Source organism: Sminthopsis crassicaudata, chromosome 4 (genome assembly GCF_048593235.1).
Source record: "Sminthopsis crassicaudata isolate SCR6 chromosome 4, ASM4859323v1, whole genome shotgun sequence".
NCBI classification, from domain to species: domain Eukaryota; kingdom Metazoa; phylum Chordata; class Mammalia; order Dasyuromorphia; family Dasyuridae; genus Sminthopsis; species Sminthopsis crassicaudata.
This window is the reverse complement of record NC_133620.1, coordinates 354,893,105-354,905,528: the sequence shown is the minus strand read 5'-3', so window position 1 is coordinate 354,905,528 and position 12,424 is coordinate 354,893,105. Positions and strand designations below refer to the sequence as shown.

Here is a 12,424-nt window from a genome sequence, read left to right as displayed (position 1 = left end):
ACTTCCAAGTCCTTGAGGCAAGGATTCTCTAAGATTTTAAACTGCAGAAAAGGTAAGAGAGCTGCATTAAGTAGTAGTCCTTTCATCTGAGAATTCACTTTACCAGTGAAATGTCAAGAACAGGGGATCTATGGTAATTGATGCCCAGCAATGAGGGTGGTTTATGCCCACTTCTTTTCTCATGGCTTAGTATTTGAATGGAGCTCTTTGCCCTATTCTAATTGGACTCAATCATGATTTTTGAAATTATAGTTTCTCCTCCCTCCTCTAAAGTTGGCAGTTATGTCTAAAGTACAAATAAGAGAATGATTTCAATGGAGTTATCATAGGTCCAGTGAAATACATTTAAGACAGAGGGATCTGGACTGAGATCATCCTTCTGTCATTAGTTTGGGCAAATCAGTCTGGACTTCTAGATGGTGGTTAGAATAAATGAATTCCAACATTCCTTCTGACTGTATGATTCTGCATAAAACATGTCAGCTAATCTTGAGTGTATGAACTTTCTTTTGACTTCTCAGAAGCATTTCCCCCCTTATTTCTGGGTTTCTTGACTATGAATTTATAAAATTGTGACTGCCAAAAGATAAATGAAATACTGCTGGATTCTTCATAATATTGAGACTGAAAAAAAGGGCTGGAAACCAAAACAAAAGCAAACATTTTTGGCCCTTCTATCCATGAGAATCCAGAAGGCTTCAAATGGTTAATAAAAGTAAAATAAATCAGAGGGGGAACGTAGTTGTCCTAATTTAGCCTCTTTCGGTTTTTTTCTTAGTAGAGGGGTTTCCTTATCTTGTTTGTGCTCTTCTAAGCACAAGTTACAAAAATAGGACCAAAACCTCTCATATTTCAGCTATACAACCCAGTTTCATCATTTACTCTGTGTGGATATAAGATAGTGTACTGCACTTGTGCATCTATCTCTTTGAACTATGTTTTGTAAGCTGCTGTCCCATTTGTTCTCTCTCCAACATGCCTAAGAGTAATACCTTATTCCAGACAATTTTCCAGAAAAGAAAAAGATTTCCTGAAGTTCCTATTCATTCAATGAGAAGAAAATGCTGCATTTGGATTTCTAGTTCTTTAATTATATTGTTACCATGGTGGTGATTCTGATATACATACTGACATACATATATGTACATATATATGTCTCATATGTGTGTGTCAGATCTGAAAATAACTGTTATTACTTTACATTAAAAAAAATAAACCCCAAGTAATTTTCTGATATGTTCTCAATTTTTTTTTAAAAAGTGTTTCATTGATGTTTTTTGTCAGAATGCCATATAGACCTCAGATCCTAAAACAGCTGTTACTGGTTTGAATTTTTTATTTTTAACCACAAGTTATTTTCTGCTATGTTTTCAATTTTAATAATGTTTTATTGATGTTAAAGAGTGCCATCACTTTTTCCTAATACCTTTCATCCTGGTGATAGAACTTTCTACTGTAATAGATATGGACTTGACCAAAACAAACCCACCCACTAATCGTTTCAGGCAGTGCATGCCTCCTCCTGCACCTGTAGGCTGACATCTACCTTTCTAAAAGGGGAGCAAACAGGTGTGTTTCATCACCAGTCCTCTGGAATCAGGGCTGGTTGTTGCATTGATCTGAATTTTGATGTTTTGTAGTGTCTTGTGTTGTTTCCCTTTATATGAGTGTATTGTTTTCTTGGTTCTTCTTCAACCTCATTCTCTTTATCTTTACACAATTAAATTAACTAACCTTTGTTTTTGAGAGGTGTGCATTAATACACACAAACACTATTAAATGTAGTATGTTTTGTTGCCTATGAAATGTTAAGTTTTTTCCCCACTAGCATTTTATAAAAAAAAAATTCTAAAATAGCATAGTCTCTTTTTTTAAGTCTAGTTATTTTTTTAAAAAATTATTTAAACATTTATTGTACACTTTTAAAAATACAGAAACAAATATAAATACATTTACAACTCTTTATACTTAAAAAATAAATTTCTACATATAATATGACCATACCCATTTATTAGATTCTCTTCTGTACTTTTTTCCTTATTCTTTCTCTATATTTATGAAAATATTTTTCCTTTCAGTGTATATACTACTCTGTTATTTCCTTGGCTTTGTGTTACTTCATATAATGTCTTTCCAAATTTCTTCATGTTTCTCATACTGGTTATTTTTCATGGCAGTGTATTATTCAATTGCATACCAGAATTTGTCCTGCTGTTCACCAACAGCTGAACATTTACTTTGTTTCCAAGTCTTTGCAATTACAAATAAAGTAGCTTGATTTTTAAAAAGTCTTCTTGACCAGAGTTTGAGTATTGTTAGGTATGCAAATGAGAAAACACTGGATGAGTCCTTGCTCTGGCAGAACAGTGTCATGTGAAGACAGAGCACCCTATGATCTCATGCATCACTTGTTGAAGATAGACTTGAGACCAGGGGCGAAAAGTTAAACCCTTCTTTATAACTAGAAAGTATATTTAAATTCTGGGCTTCCAAAGGAATCCAGGGCAACTGCCCCATACGCAAGCTCACTAAAGCATTCTCACATTCATCCAGTTTGCTTCTTTGGAACATTGTTAAGAGGTACTGCTTGCATGTTTCTTGAATTAAATTGAATTTGGACAGCTCTCAATTATGTGAAGCAGAATTGAGCATTCCAAATTAAATAAGGTGTTACACTATTTTGTTTTGAAATGTTTGGTTGTGACTTAACAGACCCTGAACAAGTCAGCTTTCCAAACTGCAAATATTATCTTTTTTTTTTTTTTTTTTTTTAGGCAAATAGCCACTCTGGACCTCAGTTTTTTAACCCGAGAGCAGGTTAAGATGAATCCCCAAGTCTCCACTAATTCTAATCTTACGTTCCTAGAATCCTACAAGAACAACAACAGAAAAAAGGCCTCCGCCTAGGGAGGTAGCCTCGTGGTCTGAGTAGGAGACTTAGGTGTGAACCCCTTGGCAGGTACTTTCTGCCTGTGGAACACATCAGGCAAATAAATCACTTCACTTGTCTCAGCCTGAGCTTTCTCTAAGAGGAAACAATAGTAGCTTCTTTACTTCAGATTGGGAGAATCAAAAGAGATAGATATCATAAACAAAGTGAATATCTGCTATATGAATGTTAGCTATTTCACAAGTGTGCTAAACAAGCTCTGGGTCCTGACAGTTACATTTTCAGTGTGTCTGATACTTTGAAATCAGCAAATGCTACAAATCAGAACTTGATTTACTTATCATCTGGATTTAAGAAGGTGATAAAGAAAATGTTAAGAATGCAGATTAAATGTATGTCCTGGACATAATTTTTTTCTTCCCAAGAGCAGGTTGTTAAATATTTACTAGCATTCCACTGGCTGTTGTTATATCCTGAGTGGAGGTGGAGAATATGGTCTTAAGAGAATTGGCTGGGATCACTGAAAGGTTAACGGATTTGAGCTTGACCACAAAAGCTATGTCACAAGCTAGACATGAGTGAAGCTGATTCCAAGGATGGCCAACTTTTGATCTACTCTACCAGAGCTGTCAAATAGGAAACCAGCTGCCCACAAGGCCCACAACACTGGACCAAATTCAGATCAAAATGGAATTGGACAATATTTAACAAAATAAATAAAAACACATCAGAGTATAAAAAATACATTAGAGCATAACGTTAATATATGACATTCTAAGTCATTATGTGACCAAGGATTCTTATGTATAATTGAGTAGCCTGTTGCTATTTGCCACCTTTTGAAAGTCATTATAATTATACTTGGCTGTCAACCCCGGGAGACAGGCAATGAAATCTTGAGAATGGGATTGGGGAATGGGGATGAGGTTTACCTTGTTGATCTTGTTGCTTAGCAGCCCCCTTATCCACAACATTCAATTTAACATAAGGAAATGACCCCAATTCATCATACTGTACTGTGTCAGTGGTCACAGATCATGCATTGTGGCTGCTGTGCTAAAATACATACATATTTGAAGACATTAATTTCAAATCCAATTTTTCAATGACCAGTTTAGCCTCATCATAGCCTTGAGGGCATGAGTGGATGATTACACTCCCAGAAATAGTATCTCTTAGAAATATCTTTAATAACTATGGGGCTTTTTTTTTTAGGGATAAGTACAGTAGCCATTCTCAAAAGATATAGTTCAGAGCCAACAAGAAGGAAGAATATTTCTGCATCACATAGAATCAATGACATTCAAAAGACAGAGAATAATTTGTAAATCCTATAAATAAATACAGGGATGTCAAACCATCCCTTCACTCTAAAAGTCAGGTGTGCCGACTCATATAGTCAGCAATAAAATCTATGCACTGTGGTCTCAATGTGCTTTGATTCATTTTCATCATAGTTAATGGAGTATTTCACTGTTACTGCAGGCAGATGCAAGCAAGACATACTTGTTCTGTATATTTTAAACAAGAGATTCGTTTTCCAATTTTGCAAATTGACAGAATTTTTCTAAGAATGGCATCTGTTCCATGTGGTGTTGGTTTTTTAACCTTGGTTTTGTCAAGAGTTTTTTGGGGGACTGTAGAAATCAACTTGTAGCTTGATGATCACCTTTTTCTTTTTCTTTTTCATCTATGTCTAAAAGAGTGATACAGTCTGAATGTGAAATGTCTTTTGTTTAAAACAAACAATAAAAATGTACTTGCATCTTTTTTCTGGTGGCAGGTTGCATTTCTGTCTCTAGATGCAGAGTTGTAGATGTAACTTATTTATCGTAGCTTCTGAAGATCTAATCATTCATCCTTTTGGGAATTTCATGATAATCCAAGTTGACAAGATCACCGCACCTTTTCTGGGTTTTTCCCCCCCCATGAAGACGTTTCTTTTAATTATGAAGAAGAAGAAAAAATGGGGAGAGGGGGGAGAGAGAGAATCTTCAATTACATAGAACAATTATTTAGGGATGGTGGCCTTGAAATAGGTACACAGCCCACTTCTAACACTTATGTGTATGACTATAAGAAAGTCACATATCCTCTTTGAATCTTGGTTTCCTTTTTTGTAGAACTTATATTTCCCAGGATTGTTGTGAGACTTGAATGATATATTTCTCAAATCCATCTATCTATATCTACCTACCTAAATTTTATTTTTGTCTCGGATGTGAGATATATACATATATCTATATATGTATGTATATATGTGTGTATCACTTTGTAAATCAAAGCACTAGGAAAATGTCATTGTTGATTTGTCTCTTTCCACCCAATATATAATCATTGCTAATAATGAAAGAACACTGACCCTGGATACAGATGATCTGGGTTAAAATTCTCCTTTATAACTCATGTGGCCTGTGTCAACCTAATCATTTTTAGGCCTCACTTTCCATAAATATAAAAAGGTAAAATTTCCTACAAAATGAAGGAAAGTTGGTCTAGATGACAACTAATCCCCATAGGACTGTCCCTGCAATAAAAACTTCACAAACTGACAAGTTGATGATATCTTGGCATTCTCAGAAATCTAGCATTTAAAATTTCAGCATAATTGAAAGAATTATAGAAATTTGGAGAACAGGAATTCATTCATGTCTCCTCTTTCCAGATTCCCCCAAAAGATATCTTCTTGCTTTTATAAGTTTCCATGATTTATGGAGTTTATTACTTATGATTGAATTTTAAAATAAAGAGAAAAGGGACAGGGACATACCTATTCTTTTTTGTAGAGAAGGTATCTTGTGGTATTTTTTATATATCGTCTGGAATTCTTGAAGGAAAAAGGCAGAAATAGTTATGTCAATGAGCTAGCATTTACAGCACGATTTAATGCTTGTACAGAAATTGGACACACTATAGTTCTAAGTCCTGGGTGGGTATGACTTCCCTGACTTCTTCCAAGTTCCAGCTAAAATTCCACCTTCTACAAAGAAGCCTTTTCCCAATCTTTTCTAATGCCTTCTCTCTGTTGAATATTTCTCACTTATCCTTTCTGTATCTTGTTTGTACAGAGTTGTATAGTTGTTTGCATGTTTTTCTCCTCTTCCTCCCATCCTCTACTGCTAATTAGACTGTGAGCTCCTCAAGAGCAAGGATTGTCTTTTATCTATTTTTACCTTGAGTCTAGTACAGTGCCTAGCACACAGGAAGTACTTACTAAGTTGTTTTTAAATGGAAAATACCTTGTGATATTTCTCATGTAGCATGATGTCATGGCATTGAGAATCGTGACATGACATAAGATGTATCACTGATATCACAGGGTTTGCTTTGCAAATTATAAAGCACTTTATTAAGGCCTGGAATTTATGATTGTGCTCTTAAGCAACAGGAAAAATACTAACCAATAAGCCTGGAGCTACATTCAATATCTTCGGTTTGCTCACACCTTCTGTTCTACCTTACTAAGTTAGAAGCATCAAGGTTAGGTGGGTGGTGAAGAAAGCTTCTGTTATTTGAAACTATCTGAAGCCATCCCAAAAAGTCCTTACAGATGAATGGTTTTATTCTTTCTTTTTTCCTCCTTTTTAGTAACCCTTTTCATTTCACTGTTAAGCTCAGCTACACGGAAATTTTATTGAAGCTTCTCCTTACTTGGAACCTAGAAGAAATCTATGTCTATGAAAATAAATTTACAATAACCCTTCCCCCACATGCCTGCCAGTCTATCTCTGATGCCCTTCGGTCATAGTGAGGTTTACGGTCTCCAATCCTCCGAAGAATTCCTTGATTCTCCACGGTAATTCTCACTAATTCCCTGTTGCGAGTCTCTCTATTTAAGCTGAAAAAGAAGAAAAAACAAACAAACCACAAAATACCAACAACAAAATACCAACAAAAATTAACAAAAACAACAAAAAAAAATTCTTATTGGGTTAGACTGAGGTATCAGGAGTGCAAAAGTTCGACATTTCTGGGGGCTGACCTTAGAAGGATTCACCTGCCATTTCTTGTGACCTCTTCATACTTATCAGATTAGAAAGATTACTAAAAAGATGTATGCTATGATGCCTTGCATTCAGATGATAGGGAAATTCTCTTCTTGGAAAATTATCAGCCAGCAATTGAGTGACTCAAGGAGGTACAATGGAAGGAGGGCTGGTTCTGAGTCAGAAATCTGGCCTCTAAACCACATACAATAAATAGAAGTAGAAAGCAAAGGTTCAAACTCCTGGCACCTTTCCCCCCCCTCACCTTTTTGATAAACAAACTGGCACAAGTCGAGTGATCGCCTAGAATCACAAACGTAGGACAGGTACCTTAATGAAATACTGAGATGCCCAATTCTCTAGCAAGGCCAGTGGCAGTCACACCTGAATATTATACACGCTTTCAGAAAATTAGATTTCCCTGTCTTTAGAAAGTTCTCTGGTTTGTATAGTGCCCATGAAAGAAAATAAAACCTATGCTTTGGCTATTCTGGTCAGACCTAGTTTTACACTCTACTCTGATACCCCCTGTGTGTGGCTTTCGGCACTTAGCTTCCCTGGGCCTCAGTTTCCCATTTGTAAATCTGTAAATTGAGGAGATTGTATAAGGTAACTTCTGAGGTCCCTGTAGGTCTTAGATCCATATCCTGTGAATCTTCTAATAGGTTTTAAGGAAACAACATTACCTACTCTTCTGGATAAGGAGGATGAAACAGTCTTATTTCTGTCCTTGAGGAAGTTATAATTTAAAGAGATGACTACACAAACAAGTGCCCAAAGAGTCATCTTGCTGTTCTGTGTCTTTGAGCATTCTGCCTCATCTTCAAACCCTTCTCCTCAGAACCCCTACTTTCCTTCAGAGCTCATCTCAGCACCCCAATCCTCATAAGATGTTTACTGATTCCCTCCCCACTCTACTCTCTTTCCTCAAAATTGTCTTGATTTTTTTGATATATACTGTTAGATACATGTTATATACATGTTTATATATGTTGTCTCCTTCAATAGAATATAAGCTCCTTGAAAGTAAGGCCTGTTTCATGTATATTTTGGGTTCACACATAACAGGTGCAGAATATATTAAAGGAACTAAATGCTGCAGGGAAATTTGAGGAAGGGGAGATTTGTTTCTTGGGGGGGATGGGAGGAGGTGCAATGGGATTGGTGATCAGGGAAGGCTTCCTTAGCATCTAAAGTAGACCTTGAAGAGGCAGCAGCAGAGGTGGAGAGAAGGTGAGAAGTAATGATGATGGCAGATACAGTAACATGAGAGGGTTGGACAATACAGACTATTAGCTCCCAGAACTCTACTACTTTCTATCCGTGTACACTAGATAAACTGCTGAGCCTGGAATCAGGAAGACCAGATTTCAAATCCAACCTTGGATACTTCCTAGCTGTGTGACTCTGGGCAAGTCACTTAACCCTGTTTGTCTCAGTTTCCTCACCTGTAAAATGAGCTGGAGAAGGCAAATGCAAACCATTGCAGAATCTCTGCCAAGAAAACCCCAAATGAGGTCCTCAAAGAGTCAGACACGACTGAAACATACAGCAGACCTGTATGAAGTAGCTTAGCTTTTCATAGGTCTCAGTTGCCTTCTCTGTAAAACCAAGGTCAACAGATTGGACTAGATGAGATGGAGTCTGAAGTCCCCTCCAGCTCTGAACCATAGAACTGAGTTCTATTTCAATAGGGAGAAAAGTGAAGTAAGGAAATTCCAAGCACAAGAGAGGTGCCTGCCAATAAGTTGAAAGGAGTGTGGGGTATAAAATCGAAGTCTCCCACATGCAAAGGTGTGCTGGGAAATGTTTAAAATAGGCTCTTTCAAAATGTACACAACACATTTAGTCTAACTTGTTAATATTTTTCTCTATCACTTAAGTCTAGACAATCAAGCAAAACAATAAATTGAGCCCCGATTAGTTGTAATGTTTGCCTATTTCTAAAGTATAAATGCTTAGCCCCCAAATTTAACAATCAGTTCTGCTCAGTATATAACTGCTAAAATGCCAAACTGAAATAGAGATGGATCAATCTCTTTCCTAAGCAGCAAAGAGTCTTAGTTAAATCTGTGCATTAGGAAGCTTGTTTTGGCATTGGTGTGTTAAGAAAGACTAGAGACAGGAAAACTCAGTGTTAACCATCCTGGCATTTACAAAAAAGTCTCATGGCAATGTTGGGAGGGAAAGTGAGAATAATACCTTTTGGAAAAGTATTCGTTCCAGCAATCCACTGAGGGACGACCACGCTGAGCATCGGCAATTTTTTGACATAGTTGCTTGTTTTCATATTCGATTTTATTGAATCTTTTTTGTTCACCCTGGTAATAAAAATGTCATCATGATGGGAGTATGTTGTTTCTGCACCCAGGGGCTGAACTATATTCAGGAGGGACATATTTATTCCTTTAGCAACAGTAGTGGGAATTTGAGAGAAAGGCCCCTCTCATTTTGTAGGGGAAGAAATAGGGCTGGTTGAGGGGGAAATGAAAACTGGGAGATGGGAGCTTTTAGAAAGGGAAGAATTTCAGGTAGAGATTAAAATGTTCGTTAAGATGCTTTGAGATTGGGTAACATGATTGGCAAAGTTCTGTGTAAATGGTCCCCTTGAAGAGTTTAATATCTATTTCAGCTGGCATAAAGGAGATTCTGAAAGTAGTCAAATTACATACCTGTAATTTGCTTAGTTTTAAAATATGGTGTGTATGTGCCACTGGAGGTTTGGTATCAACTGTAGGCTTAGCTAGAGAAAAAGGATAAAATAAATGAGTTTATTGTATCATAATTACAAAATTTGAATAAATATACTAATCTCTTAAGTTAGCTACCCTGCATACTTTTCTCTTTATAAATACTTTATCTATCTCAAATTTACATATACATATATATATATGTGTGTGATTTAAAATTTTATTTCCCTACAATTACATGTTAAACAATTTTTTAAACCATTTGTGGTTTTTTTAAGTTTTTTAAAATTCTATCCTTCCTTCTCCTCCCTGAGACAGTAAACAATAGGTTAGACATATTCAATAATCATGTAAAGCATTTCTGTATTAATCATTTTGTACAAGAAGATTCAGATCAATTATATTTAGAGGGTCAGATAGATTTAGTTTGGTTTGATTTCCTAAAGCAGCATTAGATTGCCTGTGCTGTGACAAAAAAATGTTAAGATCTACAAAAAGAAACCCTCGAACAGAAAAACTTCTTTCTGGTGTTTGTAAAACTGACTTTTATACTTCTACCCCACACAAATCTAGAAATAAAGTCACTGACATTTTCTCTCTTTTTTACTTCCTTTCATTGAATGCCTCAGGCTCCTCCATTTCTATGGAATAGAGTGGACATTTTACGCATTCCCAGGAAGGATTGGCTAATAGCCTCCATTGCATTTAAAAAAAAATAAAAATCATTAATAACATTTTTCTTTTTTATTATGAGTTTAACAATCATCAAGAAACATGAACATACAAGTAGGAACAAAAATAATTCTATATGAAATTATGTACTTCTATTAAGAGTTTTTAAAGTACCTATTAAATTTAACATGGCAATAGTAAAATTGCTCCATGTCCCCTTCTGAACTTTTTTTTTGCTTTTTTTCGTATTATTTTTAATGCTTTTCTTTTTTCTTTTTCTTTTTTTGCATCTCTAATTACCCACTTGTTGCTATGTGTTTTCTCTCCCACTCCCCTACTCTTTCCCAAGTTCATTCTTTTAGAAAAAAGTCCAGGCAAATAAAATCAATTCATAAGTCACATCTGAGAAGCCCTGTGGCATTCTGAAGTCATGAATTGCTTTATTTATTTATTTGTTTGTTTGTTTGTTTATTTATTTATTTATTTGTTTGTTTAATTATTTACTTATTTACTTTTAGCATCACCCCCCAATTAGGAAAGCCTCTTTAGCATCTTCAAGATGCGAATACTCTCTGACTCAGGGTATCTACTAACATCTTCTGACCCCCACACATACCTACTTCCACTCTGTTCTTGTGAGCTTCATGGTGCCCGACATCCAATTTCTTCTTAAAGGCTGTAGTTTGTCTATGATTAGCAACAATTGCAGGATATGCTAAGTATTCTAAGGAGTTGTTCATAGTCTCTTTCTTATCTCAGAAATGAGGTACCTACTTATTAACTCTGAGGTCTACTTAGCTTTACCCATTAATGACTGTCATAGTCAACCTGTTGTGACATCAGTGAAAAGCAAAGCCAAGTTGCTAAGAAAGAGGGCTGCAAAACCCACAGAGCAAGTTTGTGTTGGCTTGGGGTTATAGCATTCCCTCACCTACCTCTCTGAACTGCAGTTTCCTGCCCTTCGAAATGGGGTTGATAACAATTACACTCTTTTGATGCTCACTTCACAGGTAATTCATGAGATAATAAATGTTAAAACTTTCTGTAAAGTTCCCTGCAGAACTTTATGCCATAATAATAATAATGAGTGTGAGCTATTTTTGTTTACTGCTGATTGTTACAAAGTATGAATAAGAGATCCCACATGGTTTCAAATTAAAAAAAAAATCTGTATTATTTAGGTGGTGAAAGGGAAGGAAAGAAAGGTATCTTCTTGTGGTTAAGAAGGGAACAGGGATTTTAAAAAAGAAAACTTTTAAATCATTATAATCTTTTATAAAATCCTTAGTAATTTGGAACACAACAAACCAGAATTCTAATGTTTTCATCTCACTTAGAATGAAGGGCCTTATAAGGAGAGTATTATTCTTCCAATATTAGGAAAAAATAGCATTGAGATTATAATTTAGGCTGGTAGATATTCACCCTGTTTGGCTGTAGGGTATGTAGGGGAGACTAGTAAAAATAGAAAGGGGATGGAAGGGACAGAGAAAGGAGGCAATATCAGATTATCTATCTATCTATCTATCTATCTATCTACCTACCTACCTACCTATCTATCTCTCTTTCTATCTATCTATCTAGTCTCAGACATTTACTAGCTGTGTGGCAAGTAACTTTTCTTCCATTTGATTGTTTTCTCATTTTGTAATACAAGGATAATAAATAGCATTTATCTTCCAAGGTGGTTCTGAGGATCAAATGATATATTTATAAATGCCCTTTGCACAGTGTCTGATGCATAATAGGTATCATATAAGTACTAAATATCTTCATCATCATCATTATTATTTGATCTGACATTTTTATGAGCAGGAATCAGCAATCTTGGGAGGTAGACTAAGGGTTCTAGGTTTATCTCTGCTGCCTAAGTCATGTCACCTTGGGTACAAGTCCCTCTCCCTTTTAAAATGAGTTGATGGGAGGAGGGAAAAGATGGATAAGATGACATCTAAGGGAGCCCTACCAGCCAAGTTATGTGTTTAGGAGTCTTATCTGTTCTGTTTAAGAGAGTTATTGCTAAATTTGAGCTAATTTTGTTGTTAAGCTATATTTAAGGGCCCATATACAAGAAACCAAATTTCTTATATTATCCATTTCTTCTAGTAATTTCAGGCAGAATGGACTAGAGATGCTTGTGTAGAATGGGAAACAAATTTAAATGATTTTTAAAATGGTCACTTTCA

The 12,424-nt window shown here is 35.7% G+C and overlaps 1 protein-coding gene across 2 annotated transcripts; it reads right to left on the bottom strand.

Moving 5' to 3' along the window:
• Nucleotides 1-4,061: 4,061 nt before the first annotated feature.
• Nucleotides 4,062-11,034, bottom strand: CFAP97D1 (CFAP97 domain containing 1). Of its 2 annotated transcripts, none has more exons than XM_074261721.1 (6): nucleotides 10,855-11,034; nucleotides 9,549-9,619; nucleotides 9,079-9,197; nucleotides 6,605-6,719; nucleotides 5,661-5,717; nucleotides 4,062-4,830 (listed from the first exon to the last, which is right to left on the bottom strand). In XM_074261721.1, the coding sequence occupies exons 1-5, from the start codon at nucleotides 10,976-10,978 to the stop codon at nucleotides 5,661-5,663; spliced, it is 486 nt and encodes a 161-aa protein (XP_074117822.1). In that variant the 5' UTR covers nucleotides 10,979-11,034; the 3' UTR covers nucleotides 4,062-4,830. The 2 variants fall into 2 exon arrangements, with proteins under 2 accessions (XP_074117822.1, XP_074117821.1); XM_074261720.1 differs by having other exon boundaries at nucleotides 6,605-6,728; nucleotides 10,855-11,031.
• Between the last annotated feature and the right edge of the window lie 1,390 nt (nucleotides 11,035-12,424).

Excerpts from the sequence above, each read along its gene's own strand:
- CFAP97D1 (XM_074261720.1), bottom strand. The coding sequence starts at position 10,978 with ATGAACAACTCCTTAGAATACTTAGCATATCCTGCAATTGTTGCTAAT. Across the intron at positions 9,198-9,548 it reads TAAAACTAAGCAAATTACAG|GGTGAACAAAAAAGATTCAA; the intron begins GTATGTAATTTG and ends TTTTATTACCAG. Across the intron at positions 5,718-6,604 it reads CATCAGAGATAGACTGGCAG|AATTCCAGACGATATATAAA; the intron begins GCATGTGGGGGA and ends TTTTCCTTCAAG.